Below are 24,762 nucleotides of genomic sequence, written 5' to 3' on the forward strand. Positions count from 1 at the left end.
TTCACAATAAAAAGTTCACAAACTTTGGCCAGGATAGGAATCATTTTCAAGTATATTTACTATAGTACTGATGATGGCATAGATAAGAATATTGATATTCTGCAACCCATTGACACCAACATTAATTACATTTTAACAGTTGGGAAGACAAGACTTTTTTTTATTCATTTACTGTTTTTTTTTCGTTTTTTAACTGTGGGTTTTGTATTTTATCCATCCATCCATTTTCAACACCGCTTATCCGGGTTAGGGTCACGGGGCGCTGGAGCCTATCCCAGCTGACTTCGGGCAAACGGTGGACTACACCCTGAACTGGTCGCCAGTCAGTCGCAGGGCACATATAGACACGGACAACCATTCGCACTCACATGCACACCGTCACTGAGTGGGAACTGAACCCACGCTGCCCGCACCAAAGTCAGACGAGTGTACCACTACACCTTATTATTTTATGCTTAAGTTAATTTTTGTTCTTTCATTTATTTATTTTTTCACCCTTCTCTTACTAGTACAAATAATTGTTTCTTAGTTTTTTCTTTTTCTTTTTCCTTTTTTACCAGTAAGTCTAACAAGTCACTTTTTTTTTACTATTGGGTGGACCAAGCTTTTTTTCAGTTTTTTTTTTTCTATTTTCTATTTGGTGTGAGGATTTTTTTTTTCAGTTTAGTTTCCGGTACATTTTTCTTTCTTCTTTTTTTTACCAGTACGCAGGACAAGTCTTTTTCCTTTTTGTATATAAAACAATGACTTTATTTCTATTTTTTCATCAAATGGGAGGACCGGCCTTTTTGTTAGCTTGTTTAAGTTGGGTTTTGTTTTCTTTTTCCCCCCAATAAGGAGGACAATTCTTTTTTATGTTTTACTTTCATTTTTTCTTCTTCTGTTTTTAGCAGTCAGGACAACAGATATTTTTGTTTTGTTGACTTTTTTCTCATTTTAACCAACAGAAAGGACACGTCTTTTTTTAAATTAGATTCTTTTTTTGCTGTTTTTTTAAATTAGTCATGAGGACAACTGTTTTTTTTTTTACTTAAAAAAAAAAAAAAGATTTTAAGTGACACAGCGCTCACGACCTTCAAGAAGTGAAACCCGGGGGCCTTTGTTATACAGGAAGTCGATTGAGCCACTGAAATGAAGTCATGCTGGTAAAAAAAATATCAGGACATCTCATTTGCACAGGCGTCGTGTTTGTGGTCGTGACTTGGCCGATGAAGATGACGATTCTCGCTGGTGCCTCATGAAGATGACGACCCGCTTTAGCACATTGCTCCTTTGTTGCCTCCTTCTTACAGGTATCGTGCTTTTATATTGTGAACATTATTTTATTAAAAGGTCTTTGCTGGCCTAAACACTATCACAAGCACTGACCTACATTCAAACCTAAATTCTAATATTTGTTCAATGAAATTGTTTTCATTTAGTCCAAACAGTCTATTCTCTTCATTTCATAGCATTTCTCTCTGCTGCGTTTCTTCCAGTACATGTATGTGGATGTTGGATTGGTTTCGTCCAATCAGGTTTCAGCCTCTATGAGTTGCTATTTCATGTCTAATCTGCATAAGAGCCTTCAGAATCAGTAGTGCTGGCCCATTTAATTAAAACTATATTAGCAATAGGACTGCTTCTTTAACCAATCAGATTTTCACATTCGCCCTCCCTCGACGACGTCGCATTTTTCTGTCCTCTCGTGTGTTGGTTAGAGCAAAACTTGTTACAGCTAACTTCGACAACCAAAATACGTTTGTAGCGATCTGCACACATTGATGCATTTATTACTCAGCATCTCTGGTGACTGAAGGATTTTGTTTTATGTTTTTGTTTGTTGTCATTAGATAAATAAGTGAACTCCCGTGAATAGCGTGATTGACGCACCCCTCAAAATGTCTCTATACTGCACTGTATTTGCCTATAGGTGCCACAAGATGGTGGCAAAGGACTACTTTTGCCTAAATGAAACTCCTCAACTCACCTCAATTCCAAAATGCCACCAGCTGTCGCCAAAGCAATACTGTTATTGAGCACAAAAACAGTAAATAGTTGAGTGACTGTGATATTCATCCATCCATCCATTTTCTGTACCACTTATCCTCACTAGGGTCGCAGGCGTGCTAGCACCTATTCCAGCTATCTTCGGGCTAAAGGTGGGGTACAGCCTGAACTGGTCCCCAGACAATTGCTGTGCACATATAAACAAACAACCATTCATACTCACATTCACACCTACGGGCAATTTAGAGTCTTCAATTAACCTACCATGTATGTTTTGGGGATGTGAGAGGAAACCAGAGTACCCGGAGATGTGATATTCATAATAAGTAAAATCTGTTTTTCTGTGCTTAAGTCTGTGAGTCTGGCGCCTCGCCCGTGGTTGGCATCATGGGTCAGCACGTCACGCTGACATGTACGTACGACGTCGTTAAACACGGGCCTCTGTCGGCCTGTTGGAGCCGGGGATATTTGCCGTTGCTGGGCTGCGGTAACCAGATCATCTCCACCAACGGGTCCAGCGTGAGGGCAAACAGCAGAAGGTATAAACTGCTGGGTCGGCTGGAGGCCGGGAACATTTCGTTGACTATCCTGGACGCGAAGAAGGAGGACGCCGGGGAGTACGGCTGCCGGGTGATGATCAATGGTATTTTCAATGATAAGAAATATCACATCAAGCTGATCATAAAGGACGGTGAGAAAGTTATTCCATCCATTTTCTAACATTTATCCTCATGTGAACCACTACACCAGTGTCGTGTACCCAGACCGCCAGAGGTACGCAAGCCGTTGCTTAGGGATGCGCAAAATAATTCGCAATAAATTATGTTGTATCATTTTAAAACGCACATCCAGTGGTTCCTTGTCGTACAGGTTTTGTTCATTCCTAGACCACGCTTGTAACTCTAAACACTTGTATCTCAAATCATCTTTCCCCACTGAAATTAATGGAAATGCGATTAATGCGTTCCAGCCCCCCCCCCATCCCCCAATAAAATACTAACAAAACGTTTGTGTATTCATACTCTTCAGTATTGTATTTTATAAAAACAAACAGTAAAAATGGGATGCAAATAATTAAACAGTTTGTGCATCGTAGTTATTCAATGGGCATTGTGGTGCTTCTTCTTTTGGCTACCAGGGGGCTGTAAATAAACTGTAACAACAAAATTATATAAATATATAAAGAATATATGCCTGTTGGTATTGTTTTGCGCTCTCAAATGTATCTCATTTTATACTGGCCTTCAAGTTAGAAATCCACAAATTCTGCCGAGCAATAGTACAACGCAAACATAGAAACTCTTTCGTTATTATTATTTTGTGATAGAGACTTTTAAGGTCTGTTTTTATTTTCATGTAGTTTTATCATTGACTGGTGAGTTGTTTTTTTTCACGAAGTCAAACAAACTCAAACTCAAGAAATAACGTGTTTTAATATTTCATTCTGTTATTCTTGTAAAATGGGATAATTCATGGATAACAATAATAATTGGTTAACGATGTTTTACATAATGGTGTAATAACCATTACAGAAACATAAAAATTGCCAATGATGTTCATTTGGGGCAGGTGAGGCAGAAGCCTTACATTGTGTACGGGCCTAATACATTTGTTAAACACTTTATATAAAGATTTCTTTCTGTTTCAGCTCCTCAAACCACCACTTTAAAGACAGACATGTCTACGGACCGCGTTGCCGCCGGCAGCACAGCAGGTGCGACATAACACATGAAATCGCAGCTTCACTTTTAAACAAATAACGATGCCAGTCGGTCGGAATAAGCTTTAATTGAAAACCCCTCTGGATGGGTGGTGAAGGTTGTCTAATAACTGCTGCTAGCAGAAAATGTAAGTATGTGAAAATGTAACACTTGTATGTAAATATAAATATGAAAAGCGGATGCAGTTGGGCTGTAATGGTCCACTTTCACTTCATTTTTTTTTTTTTTTTTTTTTTTGCAGCTCAGAGGACCTCCTCGGTAGGCCTCCAAAATTCCTCCTCAAGCAACATCAAAACTAAAAATGAGGTCAGACATTTCTGTGTGCCATATGCAGTCCTCAGAACTTCTGAATGTATATAACTATAGGGAGGCAAACAACAGCAGCTTGAGGAACACATTTTAAACAAGACGTATTATGCATTTTGCGCAATTTAAAACACTTCCCAGTTCTCTTAATAACATGTCAGTGACACATTATTATCAAAATACCCCAAGGATCACGACAAAATAGGACAATTTATACCCTATTTCTTGCTGAAATCACCCCGTTTCATTGTTCCTGTCTCATGCAAATGAGCCAGCTCATGCGCCGCTGGACCAATGGCGAGTCCGGCTTTCGCTGTCAAGAAACAGAGCCCCCAGTGTGGGGAAAAAACATTTCAACTTGTGGGGGCAGCAGTCATTACATTGCACTGTGTGTATGTGGTGCATGGACACGTCCGAACACAAATACCGCCAATGCGTCGACAAATCGAGTCGTGCGTTGTTACCAACGCTACTCTGCGCATCCAACCAAACATTCCTTTTGGATATGACTTGAGAGCAGGGGTGTCGCACCTGTCGGGGATGTGGGTGTTTCTCCATGATCCCATTTCAGACAGTGTAGGATGGCGGATGCTTGAAAGTGACTCTGGATCTTCACCCAGCCTAGCTGATCATGTCATGGGTGAAGAAACTCAACGTAGGGGCGGTTATTACAAACTTTGAACGGCATACACACAGACACATTTTCAAATATAGGGAGCTGACAAAAGATTGACTTGGCTGCTTAATTTCACTCCAAGGCTGAAACGATGAATCACATAACCTGAATCATTTGCTTCAAACTCTTTCAATATAAGCATTAAAAACATATTTGTTTCCTCATTATGTTCCATCTGAAGACTTTTTGAATAAGTAAAACATGATTAAGGTATGTTTTATTGCATCTATATCTTGTGATGGTGCTCCCATGAAATTTTGCATTTTGTCTTCCTATACAGCATGGCAGCGTCCCGATGTCTATGGTTGTGATGGGCGTTCTCTTTGGGTTCATCCTCTTCGTCACGATCGCTGTCGTCATCGGCGTCATCAGTAGGTCGCTCCAGCCGCCCTAAGATCACCTTAAATCCTTAGAATTACGAGTTTAGTTTGCCCGTGTTTGTTTGTCTCTGCATCCTTGCGACGTTTTTAAGGTATGCTTTTATCTCGGTTGTAACTTTTTTCCTCATAAAATGACTATTTTGTATCTTTAAAATATTTTATTTTGTTCTTGAAAAATTACGACTTTAATCTTGAAAGAATACAACTTTTTCTTGAAAACATGCAATTTTATTATTGTAAAATTACGATCTTTATACGTTGGCGATCATACGATTTTAATCTCTACATTTTACTCTTCAAAATATATAGGTTTCTTCTTGTAAAATTACAACGTTTTACTTATACAACTTTTTGGGAAAAATATACAGTTTTATGCTTGTAAAATTATGACTTTAATCCCAAAAATATAATTTTTTTTATCACGTGAAAATGCATTTTTTTCTCTTGTAAATTATGACTTTACATCTTGAAAATATCTGACTTTATTCTGATAAAATTATTATTTTAATCTCGATATAGGCATCCTTTTTTTAATATCTCACTTTATTCTTGTAAAATTCCAACTTTAATCTAAAAAATATACAACTTTTTGAAAATACAGTATATGACTTCATTCACATCAAATTATTAAAATGATCTCAAAATATGCAAATGCATTCTCGTAATAATATTATTATCATTATTATTATTATTATTATTATTATGTGACTTTATACTTATAAAATTATGACTTTAATCTAAGAAATATCCAACTTTTAGGGGGACAACTTGCAATTTTATTCTCATAAGATTACGACCTATTATTCCGAAAATAGGCAACCTTTTTCTCTTAAAATTACATACATCTTAAAAATATGTGACTTTATTCTAAGAAAATTCTCACTTTTTTTCTTGAAAATAGACCATTTCATTGTTTTAAAATTATACTTTTTTTTTTTAAATATCCTACTTGTTATCCTCATAAATAGACAATTTTCCCCCCAAAAAATCGGATTTTATATCACAAAAATATCTTCTCTTAAAACTAAACCTTTGAACATTGCATTGCAGAATTTTGTGTTAAAATAAGGCCATTAGAAATAAAATGGTACCCAAAATTGTGTGCTACAAAACATTAACTGAACTTCTTTTTGCTTTTGTTCTTCAGGTAAACGACGGCGGCGACTCACCAAAATGTAGGTTTCACCCTGTGGCTTGGCCACATTTCTGTTTTTGTATGTGCTGCATCTCTTGCGTGACATATCATCATGACACATTGACTGGTGCGACTCAGACACAGAGATGAGTCACGTCGTGTATATAACAGCTATTGGAAAACCAGAGACAGCAAAAAAGCGCAAATCACTCAGCAGATTGTGTCAAAAAGAGGATGTTAAACCTTTTCTCACACATCTCTTGGCTCTGACTCGTTGGAAGTACAAGTAGGTTCGAGATATCTGGTTCAATCGGCATCACTGAAGGTTGAAAAATAAGCGCTAGAGTCAACATGAAAGTAAATACTTGGATAGATATCAGCAAAAGAAAATGTTGTTGTTTTTTTTTTCAAGAATGTCAGTCTGTGTCATTTCTTGTTAAACTCCTACTATGTATGACTTGAACTACAAAACCAAATTTAAATTCTAGCTATAGGCTACGCACAGCCACGTAAAGGTCAAGTCATAAGGTCAAGGCCAATTGTCCCAAAGGCAAGAGTCAACAGAGCACACAAGGCTCAATCGCACACGTCTCTATTGGCCAGTATACATGTAGTAACTTTATTCTCATAAAATATGACTTTAATATAAACAAGCTACAACTGGTTTCGTTTTTCTTCAAATTGATAACTTATGAAGTTATAACGTGATAAGTTTCAGTTTCGCATTCGGCAAAACAAAATGTTGCAATTGCTTCTGGTTCAGGTGACTGGCGGAGACCATTGAAGGTACGTGTGTCTTCTTATTGTGTCTTTTTTTTGTGAATCAACGTTTACTAGCTACGTAAAAACAAAACTGGCCAACCTTCAGAGGCGAAACCGGAAGGAATTGTTTTGTTCTGTTTAGTCGAATACAGAAGTCACAAGAATCTTTAAATAAAAGCTTTTTATCCTTGAAAATTCGAGTTTATTGTCACAATACATCAACTTATCTAAAAAGTTTCAGTTTTTTCTCGAAATGTCCCTACTTTATTCTCATGAGGGTATGACTTTTACCTTGAAAATGTATAACATATTCCTGTTAAAATTGAGACTTTAATCACAAAGAAATGTTTGAAAATATACAACTTTATTCTCATAAAATTAAAGGTTTTGTTCGAGGAAATATGTTACTTTTTCTCTAAATATTCTATGTATTATTTCTCTATATTTATATCTCAAAATGTATGATTTTATTCTCGAAATTACGACTGTAAATTTAAAAATATACAACTTTTTCTCTTGACAATGCACAATCTCAGAAAATCGTGACTTTCTATCTCAAAAAAACAACAACTTTATTCTAAAAAAAAAAAAACTTTTTCTCTCAAAAAGCTTTATTCTCGTGGAATTCCGACTTTAATCTTGAAAATATACATCTTAAATTATCGTGGTTATCTAAAAAAAAATTAAAAATGTTATCTCAAAATTTTTTTTCCCACAAAATCACAACTTTATTTCTTGAAAATACACGACTTTATCCTCGTAGAATGCCGACTTTAATCCAAAGCATACACAACGTTTTTCTTGAAAATATATACAAATGGATTCTCATTAAATTCCAAATGTTTTCTCAAAAAAATACAACTTTATTTTCATCAAATCGGCACTTAAATATTGAAAATCAACTCTGTTCACGGAAAATTACAACATTAATCTCAAAATAATGGGATTTTCTTCTTGAAAATATTCAAATGTATCTTTGTAAAAATATGACTATAATTTTGAAAATCTACAACTTTACTCAAATGATAACTTTTAATCTCATCGTGTATTGTTCGTTTTTTCTTTTCTTTTCAAGAATGTGAAATGGCACCACCGCCTGCCGCTTTCCACGACACCTTTTGTGAATCGTAAAACACCAACTTTCTTCAACTTAGTTGTCAAATAAGATCATTTGACAGTGATGAATTTGTGTTCCAGTCATCAGCAGCAACCGTCTGTCCCTTCGGTGCGCTTCAGCTCCTTGTCGTCGGCTCTGCACCTCCAGCACCAAGCTGCAGTCGTGGAGAACATCTACCAGATGGCGGGAGACGAATACGACTATTTACCCTGACGCATTCCGCGGCCTCGCCATTACCGCCACGGGGCGTCCTGGTTCGACTGACAGGGTTCATCAAAACATTTCATTTCATTTTTTAAAAAGCAGTTTTTACACCTCCCACACACTTTAAACAGATTGAAACGCATTAAAACATATTTTTTAAATACAGTGTTAATGTATTTGAACACAGAAAAAAAATAATTACAAGCAAATGTATAAAATGTATAGAAAATACTCTACACATTGAAGTGTCTGTTTACTGTACATACATGACCCTTTTAGAGGCGGGGCCTGGTGGGATGGCATGTGATGTCGGCTTGTCTGTCTTTATGTTTCTCCTGGTGTTTCATAAATTGCTGTAAGGTTCGCCAACAACTATTATTTTTCCATGTTTTTGTTTTATTTTATATTACAAATGTTATACATTTTCCCCCAAAAATGTATTTTTATTTTAAATGATCATAAGTATTACGTATTTTTTTATCGCATTTTTACTTTGGGTTTTTTTGTGGAAAGTGCGTGTCCATAATGACATTTTTTTATTTTTTATTTAATTGTTTACATTTGTATTATATTGCACAGTGGTAGCTCAATTTACGAACTTAATTCGTTATTGAACGGGGTTTATAAATTGAATAGTTTGTTACTCGCACATAATGTTCCCATAAAAACTAATGTGAACATGAATAATGGGTTGTAGCCTTGACAAAAGTCTCTATTTTAGTACAACTTTAAGCACAATATAAAGGTACACAGTATTATATAGCAAACATGACAAGGGGTAATCAATCAAAAATATATGTAATAACCAAGTTAACAACAACTGCAGGACTGTCCTCCATCGTCAATATATATATATATATTTTTTTAAATTAATGAATGATCATTATTGCTTTTACTTTTTGCTTCATTTTTATTTATTTTATTTTTTACTTAAACTGATTTTTTGAATCCAACTGTTGTGACTCTCCGATCCAGTGGGAGCGCTGTTGTTATCCACGTCGAGACCCGTTTTAGAAGAAGACTCCTAAAATGAGCACATGTTGTGTTTTGGCTTTTGCTAACAGTTAGCGAGCAAAGCTTCCTCCTACTCACCAATAAGACCTGAGTCCATTGGTTTAAAACCAAAAACAATCCATTGTTGATTTTGGAGCTCAGACATGACTAAGGTAAAGAAGGAAAAGGTGGCCGCCGTCGAGGACGCCGCAGCGGCTGGCGGTGGTAACGGGAGGTCTTACCAGGAGTTGGTGGCCAACATGAACGCCATCGCGCAGCCGCTAGCCACGAGAAAGCTCAGCAAGAAACTCTACAAATGCGTCAAAAAGGGTATATTTAACCACTTAACGTGCCACATTGTTCATTTCCGGCATAGTTTGACTCTCTTCTTGGCGCTTTAATGCATTTAACGCTGCGACTTCGTCTCATAATAATCTTTTTTTTTTTTTTTAATTGTTTTTTTTTTTTTTAGCTCGACTGTTTAGCCAAATGGATGATTAAAATATCATATTTTAAAAAATGTGTTTTAAAATGGTGGCTGTCTTTTCAGCGACCAAATTAAAGAACATCCGCCGAGGAGTGAAAGAAGTTCAAAAGTTTATTGGAAAGGGTGAGAAAGGGTGAGTCCTCCATGATTTTATTCCCATGCAATGTAGACATAAAATGCAGTCCTACTTTGACTTTTGAGTTTAAATTATTCCGTTACCAAGCTTCCAACTCAAGTAATCAAATACATTTATTTTCTGCATTTGAAAATGCCATTAATCTGTTCCAGCCCCCCAAACACACCACCACTTTTTTTTTGTTTTTAAATAAAGAAAAATCGCACTGTATTACATAAAAACATTGTAAAAGAGTGTATTGAAATAGTTTTTGGTGATGTAATTCCTGTTTATTAGGACAAGCTGAGTCACAGCACCTGTAGTGTTGTATGTGTGCCGTTAAGTGTGAATAAGAAAAATAGCGCTGTATTTTACTTTATAAAAACATACAGTAACAACATAATTAAATTGAATGTAAAGAATTAATTTCATGCTTCAATGTGTGTGCCTTGGTCACCAAATGGCAGTAGATACAAATTTACAAATAAGTTACTCAAAGTTAGTTAGTTAATATTAGTCCTTTTCCACAGAGGATAGAGAATAAATGCATGTGGATATTGTTATATTATCTGTCTACATCTGTTCCTGGACGTTTGTGATCAATTATCCATTGCTTAAAAGCTATATAACGACCACAACATTAATTCTAGTTTCATCAGCACGTCTATGGCGTTTTGGATTGTGTGTTAGCATTAACCTAGCAAACGTTCACAATTTGTGGTTTGATTAAACATTCAGCGTGTAATTGTTTGTTTTTGCTTAAATGTAAACTGGGAATGACAATAAACAGCTTGAAGCAAGCACTTTGCCTTTTTTTTTTTAAAGAATTGTTTGCTTTCTGTTGCTTGTTGTGAAGTTCCATGGCACCATTTAGCACTCCAATTTTTGTTTGCAACTCAAGACAGAAAATCGGCACAGGCTCATATTGCAAAACTCTTAATTCTCGTGAGTATAGAAGTACGACTGTATTCATTCATTTTGTATCTTCTTCTTTTCCTTTCGGCTTGTCCCCTTAGGGGTCGCCACAGCGCGTCATCCTTTTCCATGAGAGCCTATCTCCTGCATCCTCCTCTCGAACACCAACTGCCAACAAAATGTCTTCCCTCATGACATCCATCAACCTTCTCTTTGGTCTTCCTCTAGCTCTCTTGCCTGGCAGCTCCATCCTCATCATCCTTCTACCAATATACTCACTCTCTCTCCTCTGGACGTGTCCAAACCATTGAAGTCTGCTCTCTCCAACTTTGTCTCCAAAACATCGAACCTTGGCTGTCCCTCTGATGAGCTCATTTCTAATTTTATCCAACCTGGTCACTCCGAGAGCGAACCTCAACATCTTCATTTCATTCATTTTGTATGAAATGTAAAAATGTCAGTTTGAAATATTACTCATCACTCGTGGTTTATGCGGTGCATCTTGTGTGCAGCATCGTGCTCTTAGCCGGCGACACGCTACCCATCGAAGTCTACTGCCACCTTCCGGTCATGTGCGAGGACAGAAACCTACCGTACGCCTACATCCCCTCCAAATTGGTGAGTCGCTCCTCGCAATGCTGTATGGGGGTCTTCTGTTTTAGACCTGCCACTCGAGCGACCCCCAGTCAATCAAGAGTCTTCGTGGCTAATGTTTCGCCATCTCTGCAGGACTTGGGCGCGTCCGCCGGCTCCAAGAGGCCCACCTGCGTGATCATGATCAAACCTCACGAAAACTATCAGGAGGCGTACGACGAGTGTCTGGAGGAGGTGACCAACATGCCCAGACTGCTATGAGCTCACACACAAGATCCATCCAACAGGATAATGACACTTTGCAGGACGCATCCCCTCAATGTTCAGATGCTGGAGAAATGAGTTTGAATGTGATGGGACATTTAATTTTGCAGTTGATAGTGGAGCTTTTTCATTTTTATTTCTGCTTATGTGTAACATTTATGTAAAGTGAATTACTTTTACTGTTATTCTTTTAAAAATAACATAATGTATACAAGCATGTCAAGCTTTTGTTTTACATTTAATACAAATGCATGTTCTACATAAGAGTAATAAAAAGCTACGCATGAGAACATGAATGAACATTAAGTGCATTGTATTGATTATGTAAAATACAATCATTTTAAGACAACATTTTAAAAATTGTGATAAGGGAGTAAGTAATGATGAATGATTCTGAACGCAGCAACATTTGGAGTCATTCACTCATTCCCAAATTGTTTACATTTTAATCAAATCATTTAAGAGAAGTGTTTTTTGTTGTTGTTTTCCTATATTTAAGTGCAGTGTCAATGTTAAAGAAAAAAGTGTAGTTAAATGATTCGGTATTGTGCATAAATTAAAAATCTTAGTTGAATAAATGTTTGTGGTTTTTAAAGCTTAAATCCAAATGTATTGTACAGTACTTAAGTTAAATGCAACTGAACTTTAAAAAATGAACTGTATTTGAAAAGTAAAACAAGTACTCTGCACGAAAAGTAAACAATGTACTTTGCTGGATTAAAACAATCTTTAAACTGGATGTATGCATACCTACAAATGCTGTACATGTTATTTGCATTTAATTCAGTGATTCTTGTACCACAAGTGGTACTTGTAACATTGTGGAACGTAACCGAAAGGACTTTTTTAAATTTTTATTTTTTTAAGGGTATTTCGTGATCATCAATTTAAAATTCAATTAGCATGCTTATATTGCATAAAGCGACTCGTCATTAAAACTAACTCGTAAAATAATGTATTGAAAATTAAAATTGGACAGATACATGATTGTGATAGTAACGGTAGCCAATGCAGTCTTATTTTGAAAAGATCGCGAATTGCGGAAGACAACCGGAAGTACCTCCTGTCCGCCGCACCATCGCTATATCAGTAATCTTTTTCTTTTTAAGCGAACTTTCGCTTGGATAATGGCCACGTTTTTCGGCGAGGTTTTGTCTGTTTACTCTCGGGCTGTGGAAGAAGACGACGAAGAGGATTTTGACGAGGACGACGAAGACGCCCAAATCCGCAAAGAACTCGAGGAAAAGAGGTAAACATGAGGCGATTTACCTCAACCGGCGAGGGGAGAGATGGTGGTATGAGTAAGCGCAATTAACACAGACAAGAGAAATGTTTTTTTTTTCACGAATTGAAAATAGTTTCCAGGTTCCTTACTTTCATCAAAATACCCCAAGGATCGGGAATTATAGCACTGATTAAACCAGCAATCAAGTAAATGTCGCTCATCATCTCCGTCCTACAACACTCACAATGCAACTCTGCGTACCTTGCGTGAAGCCGCACACTCCCAGAGAGGTTTAATTACATTTTTACTTGTGGAGGCAACATTTTATCACCAAGTTGACTGTGAACCCCTAAATATTCACGTTTCACTATTCAACAATTTACATAGTTTTCTGTGGAAACTATCCTTAACCATTCGTTGACAAAAAAAAAAACTATTTTCCCTGGTTGATAACGTAGCAATTGGTGTCAAGGAAGTATGTTGGAGTGATACCTCTTGACGGCGATATACGTCCACTGCATTTTTTTCTAAATTCAATCATCTGTGAGTCATTTATTTTGTAAAATGAGTTTGAAGTGATATTAAAGGGTTTTGGGATCATAGTTTGTGGTAGTATGTGTTTTTAAACTATTAAAATAGGCAATTCTAAACATTTTTTGGGGGTGTCAAGGAGACACATTTTCATAAATGGACAGATAACAAAGGATTCACATGGTTGTTCAGACAGACGCACAACTTTTTGTTTACAAGTAATTAAAAAGTACATTTTCCATATTACTTCATGTTGAGTTTGTGACATTTTGTACAGTTGTTTTTTTTTTTTTTAAATCAATTCCTTTTTTTAATCAGGAAGGTTCATCTCCATTGGGGTCCTGAGGTGTGTGATGACCTCAAGTCTGGAGACAAGCTGCCGTGCTCTCTTTTCATCCTCGCTGTGGGACACAACGCTTCCCGTAAGCAAAACCACGAACAACACAAAGAAGAACCCCCCCCCCCACACACACACCCCTTCCACGCAGACTTGAACACTGACGTCTCGTCTCCGCCAGGGTTTCTGTCCGTGTACGTTCTCTCCTCGGAAAAGTGGGACGCCGTGGGACGCGCGTCCGTGTGGAACGAGAGGAGCAGGGCGGGACGCGGTGAGCAGTCGGCGTGCCTCTTCTACCGAAACAGGGACGAGCCGTCTGTAAGTTTAAAATCCAAAGTATGACCGTGACGTAATATCTTCTATGCTTGTTGGACTTTCCTTTGCAAAAAAATAAATAAATAAAATCTACATTTTCACATATTTCCTACAGATGATATACAAAAAAATAAAAATCAATGGATGGATGAGGTTTTTCACACTTCAGATTAGCAAAGTGGTATCACATTTAGGGTGTCATTCCTTCTCTAGGTTCTAATCTGCCAGTTGACATGCTACGTCGCAGAAGATCAGCAGTTCCAGTGGGCAGAAAAGGTATTTTTATTTATTTTTACAATAGTCTAACTCGGGCGTGTCAAACTCATTTTTGTCACGGGGTACACCATAGTTATGACTTCCCTCGGAGGGCCGCTACAACTGTGAACCCATATAAATGAAAGATTACCTCATATACTGTAATTACATACAGTATACACAACACATTGATGAATAGCCAGTTTTGAAATCAGAAGCCTACAAAAGCTAGCTAGCTGTCTGGCGTGGACGTTAGAGTGCCTCATTGTCGGCTGTGTGTGTGCTCACATCACGCAGAGAAAGGCAAAAGAGCAAGGAGCGCGTAATGTTTTTTTTTTTTTTTTTCTTTAAGTCTGACCTACAGCCAGCATGTGGACCAGGGCTTCGGGTTGGCTTGGCCACTTTAGAGCGCCTCGTTGTTGTCCGTGAGTGTTTGCACGTCACCAAGAGAAGGCGAAGGAGCGAGGTTAAAAAAAAAAAAAAAAGTTCAATGTGACGGCCAGTGTGTGAACACGGGCTTCGCGCTGGTGTGGCCGCTTTAGCGCGCCTCATTGTCGCACGGTGGAAAAGCTTGAATTTTTGTGTGGTGTCTGACCCCTTGCAGGTGTTGGACTGCCTGCAGCACAGAGACCTGGACGTGACAGTCCTGTCTGACAGCTCCGTGGCCGACTACAAGAGCGCCGACTACCTTTGCGGCAGCTCAGCGCCCTTCTTGCGCTCCCTCCACACCGGCACCTTCAGCGGGCCGTCTGTGTGCCCGGCTCTGGAGCAGCCTAACATACTCACTGGACTTCCAGCTGCAGGTATTACCATCAAACAACCATACCTTCTCATAGTGATGCTCCTGGCAGTGTTTCCTCAACCTTTATTGAGCCACGGCCAAGTGGTTGGGAATGACTGCTTTACAGTATGTCCTCCTGGCTCTTTAATTAGTGCTGAACCACTGCCAAGTCCACCGCATATCCGCCGTCGTCTACCAGTGCTTCAGCGACGTCATTGGCGCCGACTCGGTCACCATGGAGGCCTACAAGCCGGCACTCGCCAAGCTTGGAAAGTCCATAAAGGTTAGTTGTGCTTTTATGTTTATGGTTTACAAGCCTTTGATGCTGCTCACAGTTAACGATTTTGCCGAATTTATCGCCTTTTGGGGGTCTCAAAATCCCCGAAAAAGCACCACATTTTGCAAGCATGTGTATCCTGGTGAAAATGTATGCATTTTTGTGGCACTCTTGGTAACTTCTCTTAGAAAGTTGAAACAAAAAAAGCATACACAAAATTGGATATACATGTCTATAATAACAAGACTCAAGGGACCCATTTGCGAAATGAAACAGGAAGTCCGCAATTTTGGTTTGAAGCATCCATTTTGTGCAAATTTGCTCAGTACTGACCTGTGGAAAGGGGGAAAACATTTCAGCATTTTGTTTGAAGCGGCCATTTCGGGCGAACTCCAGTATTCGTACTTCGACGCAATCCTCCTGGGGAATTGGCCCAAATGAGTTCCACGTATACTACACAGATGGGCGATGCAAAAATTATTTTTTATTTCCTATGCTGTCTTATGTTGGTGGAGGATGGCATCAAAGTTTATCATTTTGAGTTTTGTTAAAAGAGGGGCGTGATTACCCCGTTTGTTGCTGCTTGCAGCGTTTAATTACACTGGCGTTACTCCCTTTTTTTACTTTATGGTGCAAAGATTTGTGAGAGGTATTTTTTCAAGCTACGTCAGTTATTCTCCAAGTGTGATACGTGTACTATTAGTGGTACGTGGGCTTCCACTCATAGTACATGAAAGAATCACTTAACTAAATGTTCAATTTCCCTACAGTTAAAAATGTTCAATTTCCCTACAGTTAAAAAGAGTGTTATCGTTCAAACTGTGTAAATGGTGGAAGTGGCTTAAAAGAATATTGAAAGGCTTTTTAGAATAGTATATGTAATTTTTAAGGAGAAAACCTCGAGTGGTTAGCACGTCCGCCTCACAGTTCTGAGGACCCGGGTTCAAATCCCGGCCTCGCCTGTGTGGAGTCTGCATGTTCTCCCCGTGCCTGGGTGGGTTTTCTCCGGGTACTCTGGTTTCCTCCCAATTCCCCAAAACATGCATGGTAGGTTGATTGAAGGTGCGAATGTGTGCACGAATGTTTGTTTGTTTATATGTGCCCTGCGATTGGCTGGCGACCACTTCAGGGTGTACCCGGCCTCTCGCCCGCAATTAGCTGGGATAGGTTGCAGCATACTCGCAACCCTAGTGAGGATAAGCGGTACAGAAAATGGATGGATAATGGATAATCTTCTTTCTCCCCTCAGTTGGATCCATGCCCAAGCTCAGACGCCCTCCGCAAGATTGGCAGAACCAGAGACCCTCAGAGTAACCTTTACATCTGAAAGATTTTGTGCCAAAATACTGGCCTATTTTTTAAATAAATAAAAAACGTGAACAAAACGCCTTTGATTGTTTGTGTGTGTCGCCATTTCCGTCATAAAGCGATATGTAACCTCGCTATATGATTGTAGTCGTAGGAGAGGGTGGAAAATAAATTGCACTTCCAGTGCTTTAGGGGGCAGCAGTGAACCGGGGCCATAATTAACAGACGAACCGACAGGCAAGCGAAACATTTCTTTAACGTCGCTAACATGAATATAATACAAATTTAAGTTTACAGATAAAACAAATGTTTACCCTGTGACTAACAAAACGACGTTCGCGCAAGCTGAACTAAAACTTAACTCGAAACCCGGGAGTTCCCCGAGCGTGCGTTATCGACCTCTTAGCAACCATGCTCGCTAAGCGGGCGACGACGGCAAAAGAGACCCGGGGGAAAGTTCCCAACAAGCGGGGAAAGGAGCACCGGTCCAACAAAGTGTTGGCCGAGAGGAACCAGGCGGTGGTGGCCGTGGGAGCCTGGGTGGAGGACGGCCAAGAATTCGAGGAGCATCCGTGTGTGAGTGCCTAAAGCTAGCTTGTTGTCAAGTTCGGGCTTTACTTAGCCGTGCTTTCTTTCTTTTATTCGTTTTACATTTTTGTGATGGTAGACTGAATTAAAACACAGCATATATATATATATATGACCTTATAACGTTGTTAGGACGTGGCTTCTTTCACTGATGAGCTTCAAGCAGAGAAGCGAAGGGAGAATGAAGAGAGCCTGCGAAGATTCCAAGCGCAAGTGCGTCATCGTGTGGCTGTCATGAGCAAGAGGAGGCTTCAGGAAGCGCATTCAGTGGTAATACCGCACCGTGACATTATTTGGAAGTGGTAAGAAATGCGGTGTCTGTACACCTTCAGCACTAACGGGATCTTCTAAAACCGTACAGCTGAATGTTGACGGAAGAATCCCAAAACAGCATCAAAGTGTGCCAGAAAAGACAAACATCAATGAGGTACAGCAAGAGTTTTTTTTTTTTTGCATAATATCTATCAAAAAACATACATACAAATACATAAAGACACCATCGTTATGTTGCCTGCATTTTTGCATTGGAATAGCATTAGAATGGGGCTCTTTATCGTTTCTTTTGTTCTTTTCTTTTCCTTCCCAGCTCCGTGACAGCACCAGGCAAGTCCGACTCAAACTGGCGGCGTGCCAGACCACCCTGTCCGTCGACGAGACGTCAGAGCCTTCTGCAGACAACTGGAAGATATCGCTCACCAGACATGTGAGCGTTAAGTGTTGCCACCGCACTTCCAGCACTTCCTTTTAAATGGTAATCATGTGATGTCTAAGGTGGTCATTGTCCTCAATAGATGACTGAATGTGACGTCTTGAGGGAGGAGGAGGAGGAGGAGGAGGAGGAGGAAGAGGAAGAGGAAGATGAACACAGATGCCACCTGGTTAGACACCCGGCAAGCAGTATTAGACCCACACAACATGTTTTGGTGTGCAACGTCATTAAAACCCCAATTTTAACATCGAAATGGCTGCCATTAATCACATGATCACAAAATATAGTCTTTGTGACACAAACATTTCCGCTTTATCTCGAGACTTATGACAGCATTAAATATCACCCTGTAACTTCACTTTTCCTTAAATAACTCCAATCAGGTCAGGCGAAGAGACTGTCGTGTTTATCCCCGTTTATTCTACACCCACTTTTTAAGGAAGTTCCCATTATAGCAATTTATTTGTTTTCAAAGTACTGTGCAGAAGTCTTATGTTGCATTTCCGCCTAAGGGTTCTAGTTCTTGCTGTGCTTGAAGTTCCAGGAGCTAAAAGTTTCCCGTGGCCCACTGTCCACCATTTTAACAGTTGCCTGAGATCAACACCAACGTGTCAAGGGAAAAATGTTAACCCTGAAAGGAGAGCTAAAAACTTGAAAGCAAGGAGAGAGTTAAAAATAAAACCCGATGGTTGCTTTTAAATAAGTGTTTGTTTCTCCTTAGGTGAGGTCATATACTGTATAAACACACATGATCAGGCAGTTATCATCTTCCTCATGCAACTGGTGCCCCCTCAACAAGGTCTACTTTTTCTTTGCAGTAAAGATTGTATGTTTTTGTAATGCAGTTTAACAGAAAACTTTTCAGATGTGCATAGGCATATAATTTTCTAACAAGCTGCGATATGGTGGAAGAGCAAAGTTATTCAAAGGCAATGACAAGCTGTGAGTAATAGATGTGACGGGTGGAAAAATAGTCATCGCTAACCCTCTAGCTGAGCATGGTTGACTAGTGGTTCGTCTGCCTCACAGTCCAGGATTCCAATCGCATGTTTACATGTTTCAGACAAGTGTTCGTGGGTGGGGAGTAGACATTTCCAGGTCTGAGCTGAGAATCCCGAAGGTCCTTTGGCCTATACAGGACAAGGAGGAGTTAAAAAGACAGGTATCAGTCAATAGTGACTCATCTCATTAAACAAACAAAAACATAGAAGTAACAGGGTGCGTCTCCTTTACAGCGCCAGTTGCAGTTCCTGATGCACCGCCGCCACTTCATGAGCGTGGAGCGGCAGCGCGTGAAAGAGAACAACCAGCACAGGAAGCACCTGAAGAAGACGGCGAGGTGATGACAGACCGCAATGTGACAAGCTTGTGTGCAGCACGACAGCTCGTAATACATTCACTCGTCTAAATAAGTTTGTACAGTGGTGGCTTAACTAATGAGTTTGTTGAATTTGTTCCGGGACTGCGATCAAATCAATGGAAATGTCTTAAAACATAAATAAAATTTAAAAAACCAACATTTTTGAAATTTATTTTTAAAAGGAAAAATAGCACCAGTGTTTTACTTTATTAAAAAAAAAAAAAACATAAATAAATAAATATAATGTAAAGAATTGAACAGTTTGTACATCATGATAATTCAATGGGCACTGTGCTGCTCCTTCTGGTGTGCGCCTTGGGCATCAGGCGACAGTATAATACCTCAACATAGTACAAATAGGGCGGCACGGTGGCCGACTGGTTAGAGCGTCAGCCTCACAGTTCTGAGGACCAGGGTTCAATCCCCGGCCCCGACTGTGTGGAGTTTGCATGTTCTCCCCGTGCCTGCGTGGGTTTTCTCCGGGCACTCCGGTTTCCTCCCACATCCCAAAAACATGCATAAATTGGAGACTCTAAATTGCCCGTAGGTGTGACTGTGAGTGCGAATGGCTGTTTGTTTGTATGTGCTCTGCGATTGGCTGGCAACCAGTTCAGGGTGTACCCCGCCTCCTGCCCGATGACAGCTGGGATAGGCTCCAGCACTCTCGCGACCCTAGTGAGGAGAAGCGGCTCAGAAAATGGATGGATAGTACAAATATGATAAAACGGAATAAGACTGTTGCAACTACGCTTTACACGAACACGATTTTTGGGGCCAATCAGCGAGTTTAAAAAAACGATAACCGATTACCGATCTGATCACAAGATGGAGGAATCTATTTAAATGACCTGTTCATTTACTGTATATACTTGTGTACTTAATTGCTCAAAAAATGATATTTACAATAAATAACGTATCTTTGTTCCTCTTTTTATTTATGCCATTTATTTTATGCCATTTATTTTATTTATGTCTTTTTATTTATTTATGTTCCTCTTTTTATTTATGCCAGTGAGGCATAGTGACAGACAGAACAAATGAATGGTCTTCCAATAGATGGCAGGAAGTAAATACAGTCATTAATGTATCCACTTTTTGTGACATTTTTGTTTGTTGGTGTGCCGTGAGATTTTTCAATTGTAAAATATGTTCCTTGGCTCCATAAAGGTTGGAAATCACTGCTCTGGTCAGATCGTGTATTCTAATCAGTCAGGTCAAACCAACATTACAACATGACAGAAATAATGGGTGCTAACTTACTGTAATTAAATTACTTTATTTTTAATTAAATTACTTCACCCACACCGAAACCTTATAGCATGATTCGACAGAACGGCGGCATGTTTACGTCAAACCGTTCGTGCTACCGCTAGCTTGCTAGGCCACATAACGTTTTTGTTGCCTGCTTGCGAGCCGTATCGTATTAAAAGTACGTGAACATACCTCAAGCAAGCCTTAAACGAACGTCCTCTCCTGTCCTGAGCACCGGTGACCACCAAAACACGTTTTTCCCCATTTTGTCCTTATAATACCATCAGCTCGCTCCACTCTTGTCGTCGTCACGACAAGTGTATCCGGTCGCATTTGAGTTGACACGATAAAGCCCAAAGATCGTAACAAAACGGGATGCGGTGGTATCGGAATACAAGATTTTATTGCAGTAGTCTGAACTGCAATCGTGAAAGAGCAAATTTTTCTTGTAGTCTGATCCGGCCGGGCATTACGTGTTGCCTGTCTCCGATGTGTTGTCTGTCTCACACCGCCGACGTGTTTTTTTTTATAAATAACTTAATTGGCCGTCAGATATTTACAGTACTACATCAAAAGACACGCAACAAGGCTAAAAATAAACTAGCTTTTGCATTCAAATATACTGTGCACGCAGCGACGCGGAGTTAATGTATTTTGCGGAGCATTGATCGGCTCGGCGAATTATGACATTAAAGCCGATCAGCATAAAATGCTAAATATCGGCCGATACCGATCAGCCCGATCAAATCGGTGTAAAGTCTAGTTGCAACTGAGCTGCAATATTTGTCATTTTGGCAGGGGCAAAAGAATATATGCCTCAGAGTATTGTGTTGTATGTCTGCATGTGTTGCCACTATTTTGTCTTCAATTATCAGTAAGGTTGATAATTACCACAACATGGGTGCTAGTTTTGTATGCCCGTCTACGGCGGTTTGCGTTGTGTGTTAACATTAAGCTAGCGGACTTCCGTGTGACAAAAGTAATTGTGGTTTGATTAAATAGACAACGTGTAATTCTCTTTGCCTTATTTCAAGTTCTACAGTCAACTTCAGCTGGAAGTGGCAATAAACAGCTTGAAGCAAGTACTTAACCTAATTTTTATTTTATTTATTTTTTAAGAGCTGTTCACTCTGCCAAGCTGCTGCTGGCACTGATTAGACTGCAGGTATACCTAATGGAGTCTCTGCGGAGTGTAAGCCCTATGTAATAAACCAGAGACCAATAGAGGGGCTGGTTGTAACTGTGAAACCAAATAAACCAATCATATTATTACTTAAATGTCCCTATTGTTGATTAGTTTTTGGCCCTTTGCCTCTTTCTCCGCACCTCGAAGGATCAAAGCGGACAAGGAAAAGGCTCGCCTGGAGGAGGAGCGGCAGCTGGAGCGAGCACGGCAGCTCACGCACGTCCGGCAGCGACTGGAGGAGCGGGAGATGCTCGTCCTGGAGCGCCTCAAACTGGAGGGGGAGGAGAAAGCGGCCGAGCTGGAGAGGAGGAGACGTGAAACCGAAAAAGGGATTGTGGCGACCAGGTAGTTAAAGAGGCGGCAATGTGGCCCATCACGTTTACAGTCGAATGCGATCCAATACACATAATCTGCATTTTGAAAGATGATAATGCTCCCTTTATTGATTGACCCTTTCAGTGAGGGATTAATGGAACGATACAAAAGGTGTAGCTACACTGGATATTAAAAGTCTACACATCCCTGTTCAAATGCTAGTTATTTTGCAGTATTAAAAAAATTTGGTCAAGCAATCATTTCAAATTTCATTCTACCATTTGTGACCTGTAACCTGTACCTGAAGTAAAAATATACAACTCAGATATGGTTACAAAGTGTGCACACCCTCTTAATAACTGGATTTGACTGTGTTCAGAAAACACAGCACATTCAAATTCATGCTAACTTGGAGTCAGCATACACCTGCCACCATTTAAACTGCCTTGGAGTAACCCAAATATAGTTCAGATGTTCTATTCGACTTCACATTTTTTTTGCGTTCTCGCAGAAGACTGGAGGTTTTGTGGAACTGTTCATTCAACAAAAATGTCAGGAAAAGCCTAATAGAAAAGCTTCCCAATATCTCACAACATGAAGATTTTTCAGAAGTGTGATCTCCGTTAAATTGTATACAGGTACATCGACGCTCTGAGATCCCAGGTGAGGGACCGAATGGCCAACAAGAAGTTGGACCTCCCACCGATGTGCTGCTGTGCTTCGTCCTTCTGGGAGTCGCACCCCGACACTTGCGCCAACAACTGCGTCTTCCACAACAATCCGAAAGGTAATTCCGGCCGCCTGCGTCACTAACCCAACTTGGTGGTAAAGAAACAAAACTCTGATAACAGACATTTCTCTCTTCGCAGAGTACGCGCAGGCACTACATGCAGCCGTGCTAAGTTTGGATTTAAAGTAAAGGATGTTGAGGAGATGCTGACCAACAATCAAATGGACATCAAATACATCTAAACCAGGGGTGGGAAAACTTTGGGGCTCAATGGCCACGTGGGAATTTGGTACAGGTCACTCGAAGATTCGATTTTTCTTTTAAGTGTTTATAAAATACATTAAAAAAAATCATTTTAATAACGATAATTCAGTTTCATTTTAAAAATGAATTATAGTTAATTCAGTCAAATTAACTAATTTGATTAATAATGTAAATAGAAATGTTCAATGCGTTTTTGAAATTTTTATTTTCTCATTTTTGTATCAATTTGGAAACGTAATTAAGAAAAAAAAATTTCATATTTATTGAAAAAATGGCTAAATGCAACAATGAAGTGATTTTAATCATAAAATAGTACAGTAATTCACATTTTGAATTGTACTTACAATTTATAGTTCTACCGTAATACAATAAAAAATCTTTATGTAAAATTTTACTATTGTATTTTATTTCATCATCAATTACAATATGAGATGGGAAAAAAATCATGAATCACTTTTAAGTAACCAATTATGGGGGGGAACAGCAAGAATATGCAATAATGCAACAAATATTACTAGATTCCTGATGACTTGGGAGTGACTAATGTGAAGTACCAGTTTGATACACACTTTTCAAATTAGAAATGTTCTCAAATTACCTTACATTATGTTATTAATAATAGATGATATTCATCTATCTCAAAACACAGATCATGCTATCGATTTTTCACAATAATTGTAAGCAATGATTTAACAAGGTAGAAAAAAAATATCAATATGCACGGATTTTTTTTATTTTTTAAATGATGACATTTCTACAGCATTCCAAGAAAATCACAATGTCCCATCACTGCTAAGCTATTATCAGAAGTGGTCCCTGGGCCATGTTTTTCCCACCCTTGATCGAAATAACTTATGTGAAGGTGACCATGGGCTTTTAACCCGCATTTTGTGTAATGGTCAATAGGGGGCGACACCAGGATAAGAAGTCTGACCAGTGACATTTACTTGAAGTATAAAATTGATAAACAGTACAATACAATACTTGAATAATCTACAGAGGAGAAGTTACCTGTGTAATCGTTTTAATGTGTTTTAAACAGTGGCTTGCATTTTGTGATTGTTTATTTTTTCATGTTCATATCTTTGTGTGTGTAATTATAAAATAATGTTATTACACTCTTATTAAAACCCACTTCTTGATTAAAATATTCCTTACATATTGCTGTTATAGTCCTTTACAGTACATCTGGAAATTATTCTCAGCATTTTCATATTATGTTACAGCCTTATCAAAAAAAAATAGCAACCAAAAAAAACAATTTATTACCGGGTCTTGTGTGTAGAATTTTGAGGGGGAAAGAAATTTGTACTAAGGCTATACTATTACAAAATGTGGAAATAGTGAAGCATTGTGAATACATTCGTGGATGCACTATATGGAGATGTGTGTTGTCTTTTATCAGTTATTAATCATTACAAATAAGCTTTCCTCTTGTTTTAATATTGAGCTAAATAAAATGATCAAGAGATGGCAAAAGTAAGTTGAAGTACGCCTGTTAAAAAAAGGTAAAATTTCCATATAAACATCTTATGTAAAATGTAGGATTTGTTGTTATTATTAATTAGAAATGGGCTTTCTTTGTTTTTAATAATCACTTTTTAACTGTTAAGTGTTTTTGAAGATTTTTATTTTTTTGCATTTCTTACTGCTACTTCCTGCCTTGGTCGTG

At 38.8% G+C, this 24,762-nt stretch overlaps 4 protein-coding genes across 7 annotated transcripts; all 4 read left to right on the forward strand.

The window, feature by feature from the left end:
* Nucleotides 1-334: 334 nt before the first annotated feature.
* On the forward strand, nt 335-8,524 carry LOC133467515 (T-cell immunoglobulin and mucin domain-containing protein 4-like). Of its 2 annotated transcripts, none has more exons than XM_061752457.1 (7): nt 335-1,292; nt 2,342-2,680; nt 3,638-3,703; nt 3,952-3,968; nt 4,973-5,063; nt 6,220-6,247; nt 8,167-8,524. In XM_061752457.1, the coding sequence occupies exons 1-7, from the start codon at nt 1,238-1,240 to the stop codon at nt 8,297-8,299; spliced, it is 729 nt and encodes a 242-aa protein (XP_061608441.1). In that variant the 5' UTR covers nt 335-1,237; the 3' UTR covers nt 8,300-8,524. The 2 variants fall into 2 exon arrangements, with proteins under 2 accessions (XP_061608441.1, XP_061608440.1); XM_061752456.1 differs by having other exon boundaries at nt 539-1,292; nt 3,952-4,016.
* Nucleotides 8,525-9,265: 741 nt separating this feature from the next.
* nhp2 (NHP2 ribonucleoprotein homolog (yeast)) lies at nt 9,266-12,397 on the forward strand. Its single transcript, XM_061752460.1, has 4 exons — nt 9,266-9,613; nt 9,834-9,903; nt 11,313-11,418; nt 11,530-12,397. Exons 1-4 carry the CDS (start codon nt 9,448-9,450, stop codon nt 11,653-11,655), a joined length of 468 nt encoding a protein of 155 aa, XP_061608444.1. The 5' UTR covers nt 9,266-9,447; the 3' UTR covers nt 11,656-12,397.
* Nucleotides 12,398-12,685: 288 nt separating this feature from the next.
* psmg1 (proteasome (prosome, macropain) assembly chaperone 1) lies at nt 12,686-16,784 on the forward strand. The gene is made up of 7 exons (XM_061752455.1): nt 12,686-12,907; nt 13,733-13,836; nt 13,933-14,069; nt 14,280-14,342; nt 14,926-15,124; nt 15,255-15,385; nt 16,629-16,784. Exons 1-7 carry the CDS (start codon nt 12,786-12,788, stop codon nt 16,704-16,706), a joined length of 834 nt encoding a protein of 277 aa, XP_061608439.1. The 5' UTR covers nt 12,686-12,785; the 3' UTR covers nt 16,707-16,784.
* A 101-nt stretch (nt 16,785-16,885) lies between these two features.
* Nucleotides 16,886-24,249, forward strand: ccdc15 (coiled-coil domain containing 15). 3 transcript variants are annotated; one of them, XM_061752444.1, is made up of 10 exons: nt 16,886-17,263; nt 17,408-17,542; nt 17,637-17,702; nt 17,862-17,978; nt 18,067-18,198; nt 19,048-19,146; nt 19,220-19,323; nt 21,929-22,126; nt 22,735-22,883; nt 22,966-24,249. In XM_061752444.1, the coding sequence occupies exons 1-10, from the start codon at nt 17,099-17,101 to the stop codon at nt 23,013-23,015; spliced, it is 1,215 nt and encodes a 404-aa protein (XP_061608428.1). In that variant the 5' UTR covers nt 16,886-17,098; the 3' UTR covers nt 23,016-24,249. The 3 variants fall into 3 exon arrangements, with proteins under 3 accessions (XP_061608428.1, XP_061608427.1, XP_061608430.1); XM_061752443.1 differs by having other exon boundaries at nt 16,887-17,263; nt 17,408-17,545; XM_061752446.1 differs by having other exon boundaries at nt 16,888-17,263; nt 17,408-17,545; nt 18,067-18,153.
* Nucleotides 24,250-24,762: the final 513 nt, after the last annotated feature.

Source organism: Phyllopteryx taeniolatus, chromosome 17, assembly GCF_024500385.1.
Source record: "Phyllopteryx taeniolatus isolate TA_2022b chromosome 17, UOR_Ptae_1.2, whole genome shotgun sequence".
NCBI classification, from domain to species: Eukaryota; Metazoa; Chordata; class Actinopteri; order Syngnathiformes; family Syngnathidae; genus Phyllopteryx; species Phyllopteryx taeniolatus.

Coding starts and splice junctions, on each gene's coding strand:
- LOC133467515 (XM_061752456.1), top strand. CDS start 1,238: ATGAAGATGACGACCCGCTTTAGCACATTGCTCCTTTGTTGCCTCCTT. Junction 1,293..2,341: donor TTGTTGCCTCCTTCTTACAG/GTATCGTGCTTT, acceptor TCTGTGCTTAAG/TCTGTGAGTCTGGCGCCTCG. Junction 5,064..6,219: donor TGTCGTCATCGGCGTCATCA/GTAGGTCGCTCC, acceptor TTTGTTCTTCAG/GTAAACGACGGCGGCGACTC.
- ccdc15 (XM_061752443.1), top strand. CDS start 17,099: ATGCTCGCTAAGCGGGCGACGACGGCAAAAGAGACCCGGGGGAAAGTT. Junction 17,979..18,066: donor AGATATCGCTCACCAGACAT/GTGAGCGTTAAG, acceptor TGTCCTCAATAG/ATGACTGAATGTGACGTCTT. Junction 18,199..19,047: donor GACCCACACAACATGTTTTG/GTGTGCAACGTC, acceptor TACATGTTTCAG/ACAAGTGTTCGTGGGTGGGG.
- nhp2 (XM_061752460.1), top strand. CDS start 9,448: ATGACTAAGGTAAAGAAGGAAAAGGTGGCCGCCGTCGAGGACGCCGCA. Junction 9,614..9,833: donor CTACAAATGCGTCAAAAAGG/GTATATTTAACC, acceptor CTGTCTTTTCAG/CGACCAAATTAAAGAACATC. Junction 11,419..11,529: donor CCTACATCCCCTCCAAATTG/GTGAGTCGCTCC, acceptor CCATCTCTGCAG/GACTTGGGCGCGTCCGCCGG.
- psmg1 (XM_061752455.1), top strand. CDS start 12,786: ATGGCCACGTTTTTCGGCGAGGTTTTGTCTGTTTACTCTCGGGCTGTG. Junction 14,070..14,279: donor GAAACAGGGACGAGCCGTCT/GTAAGTTTAAAA, acceptor TTCCTTCTCTAG/GTTCTAATCTGCCAGTTGAC. Junction 15,386..16,628: donor AGCTTGGAAAGTCCATAAAG/GTTAGTTGTGCT, acceptor TTCTCCCCTCAG/TTGGATCCATGCCCAAGCTC.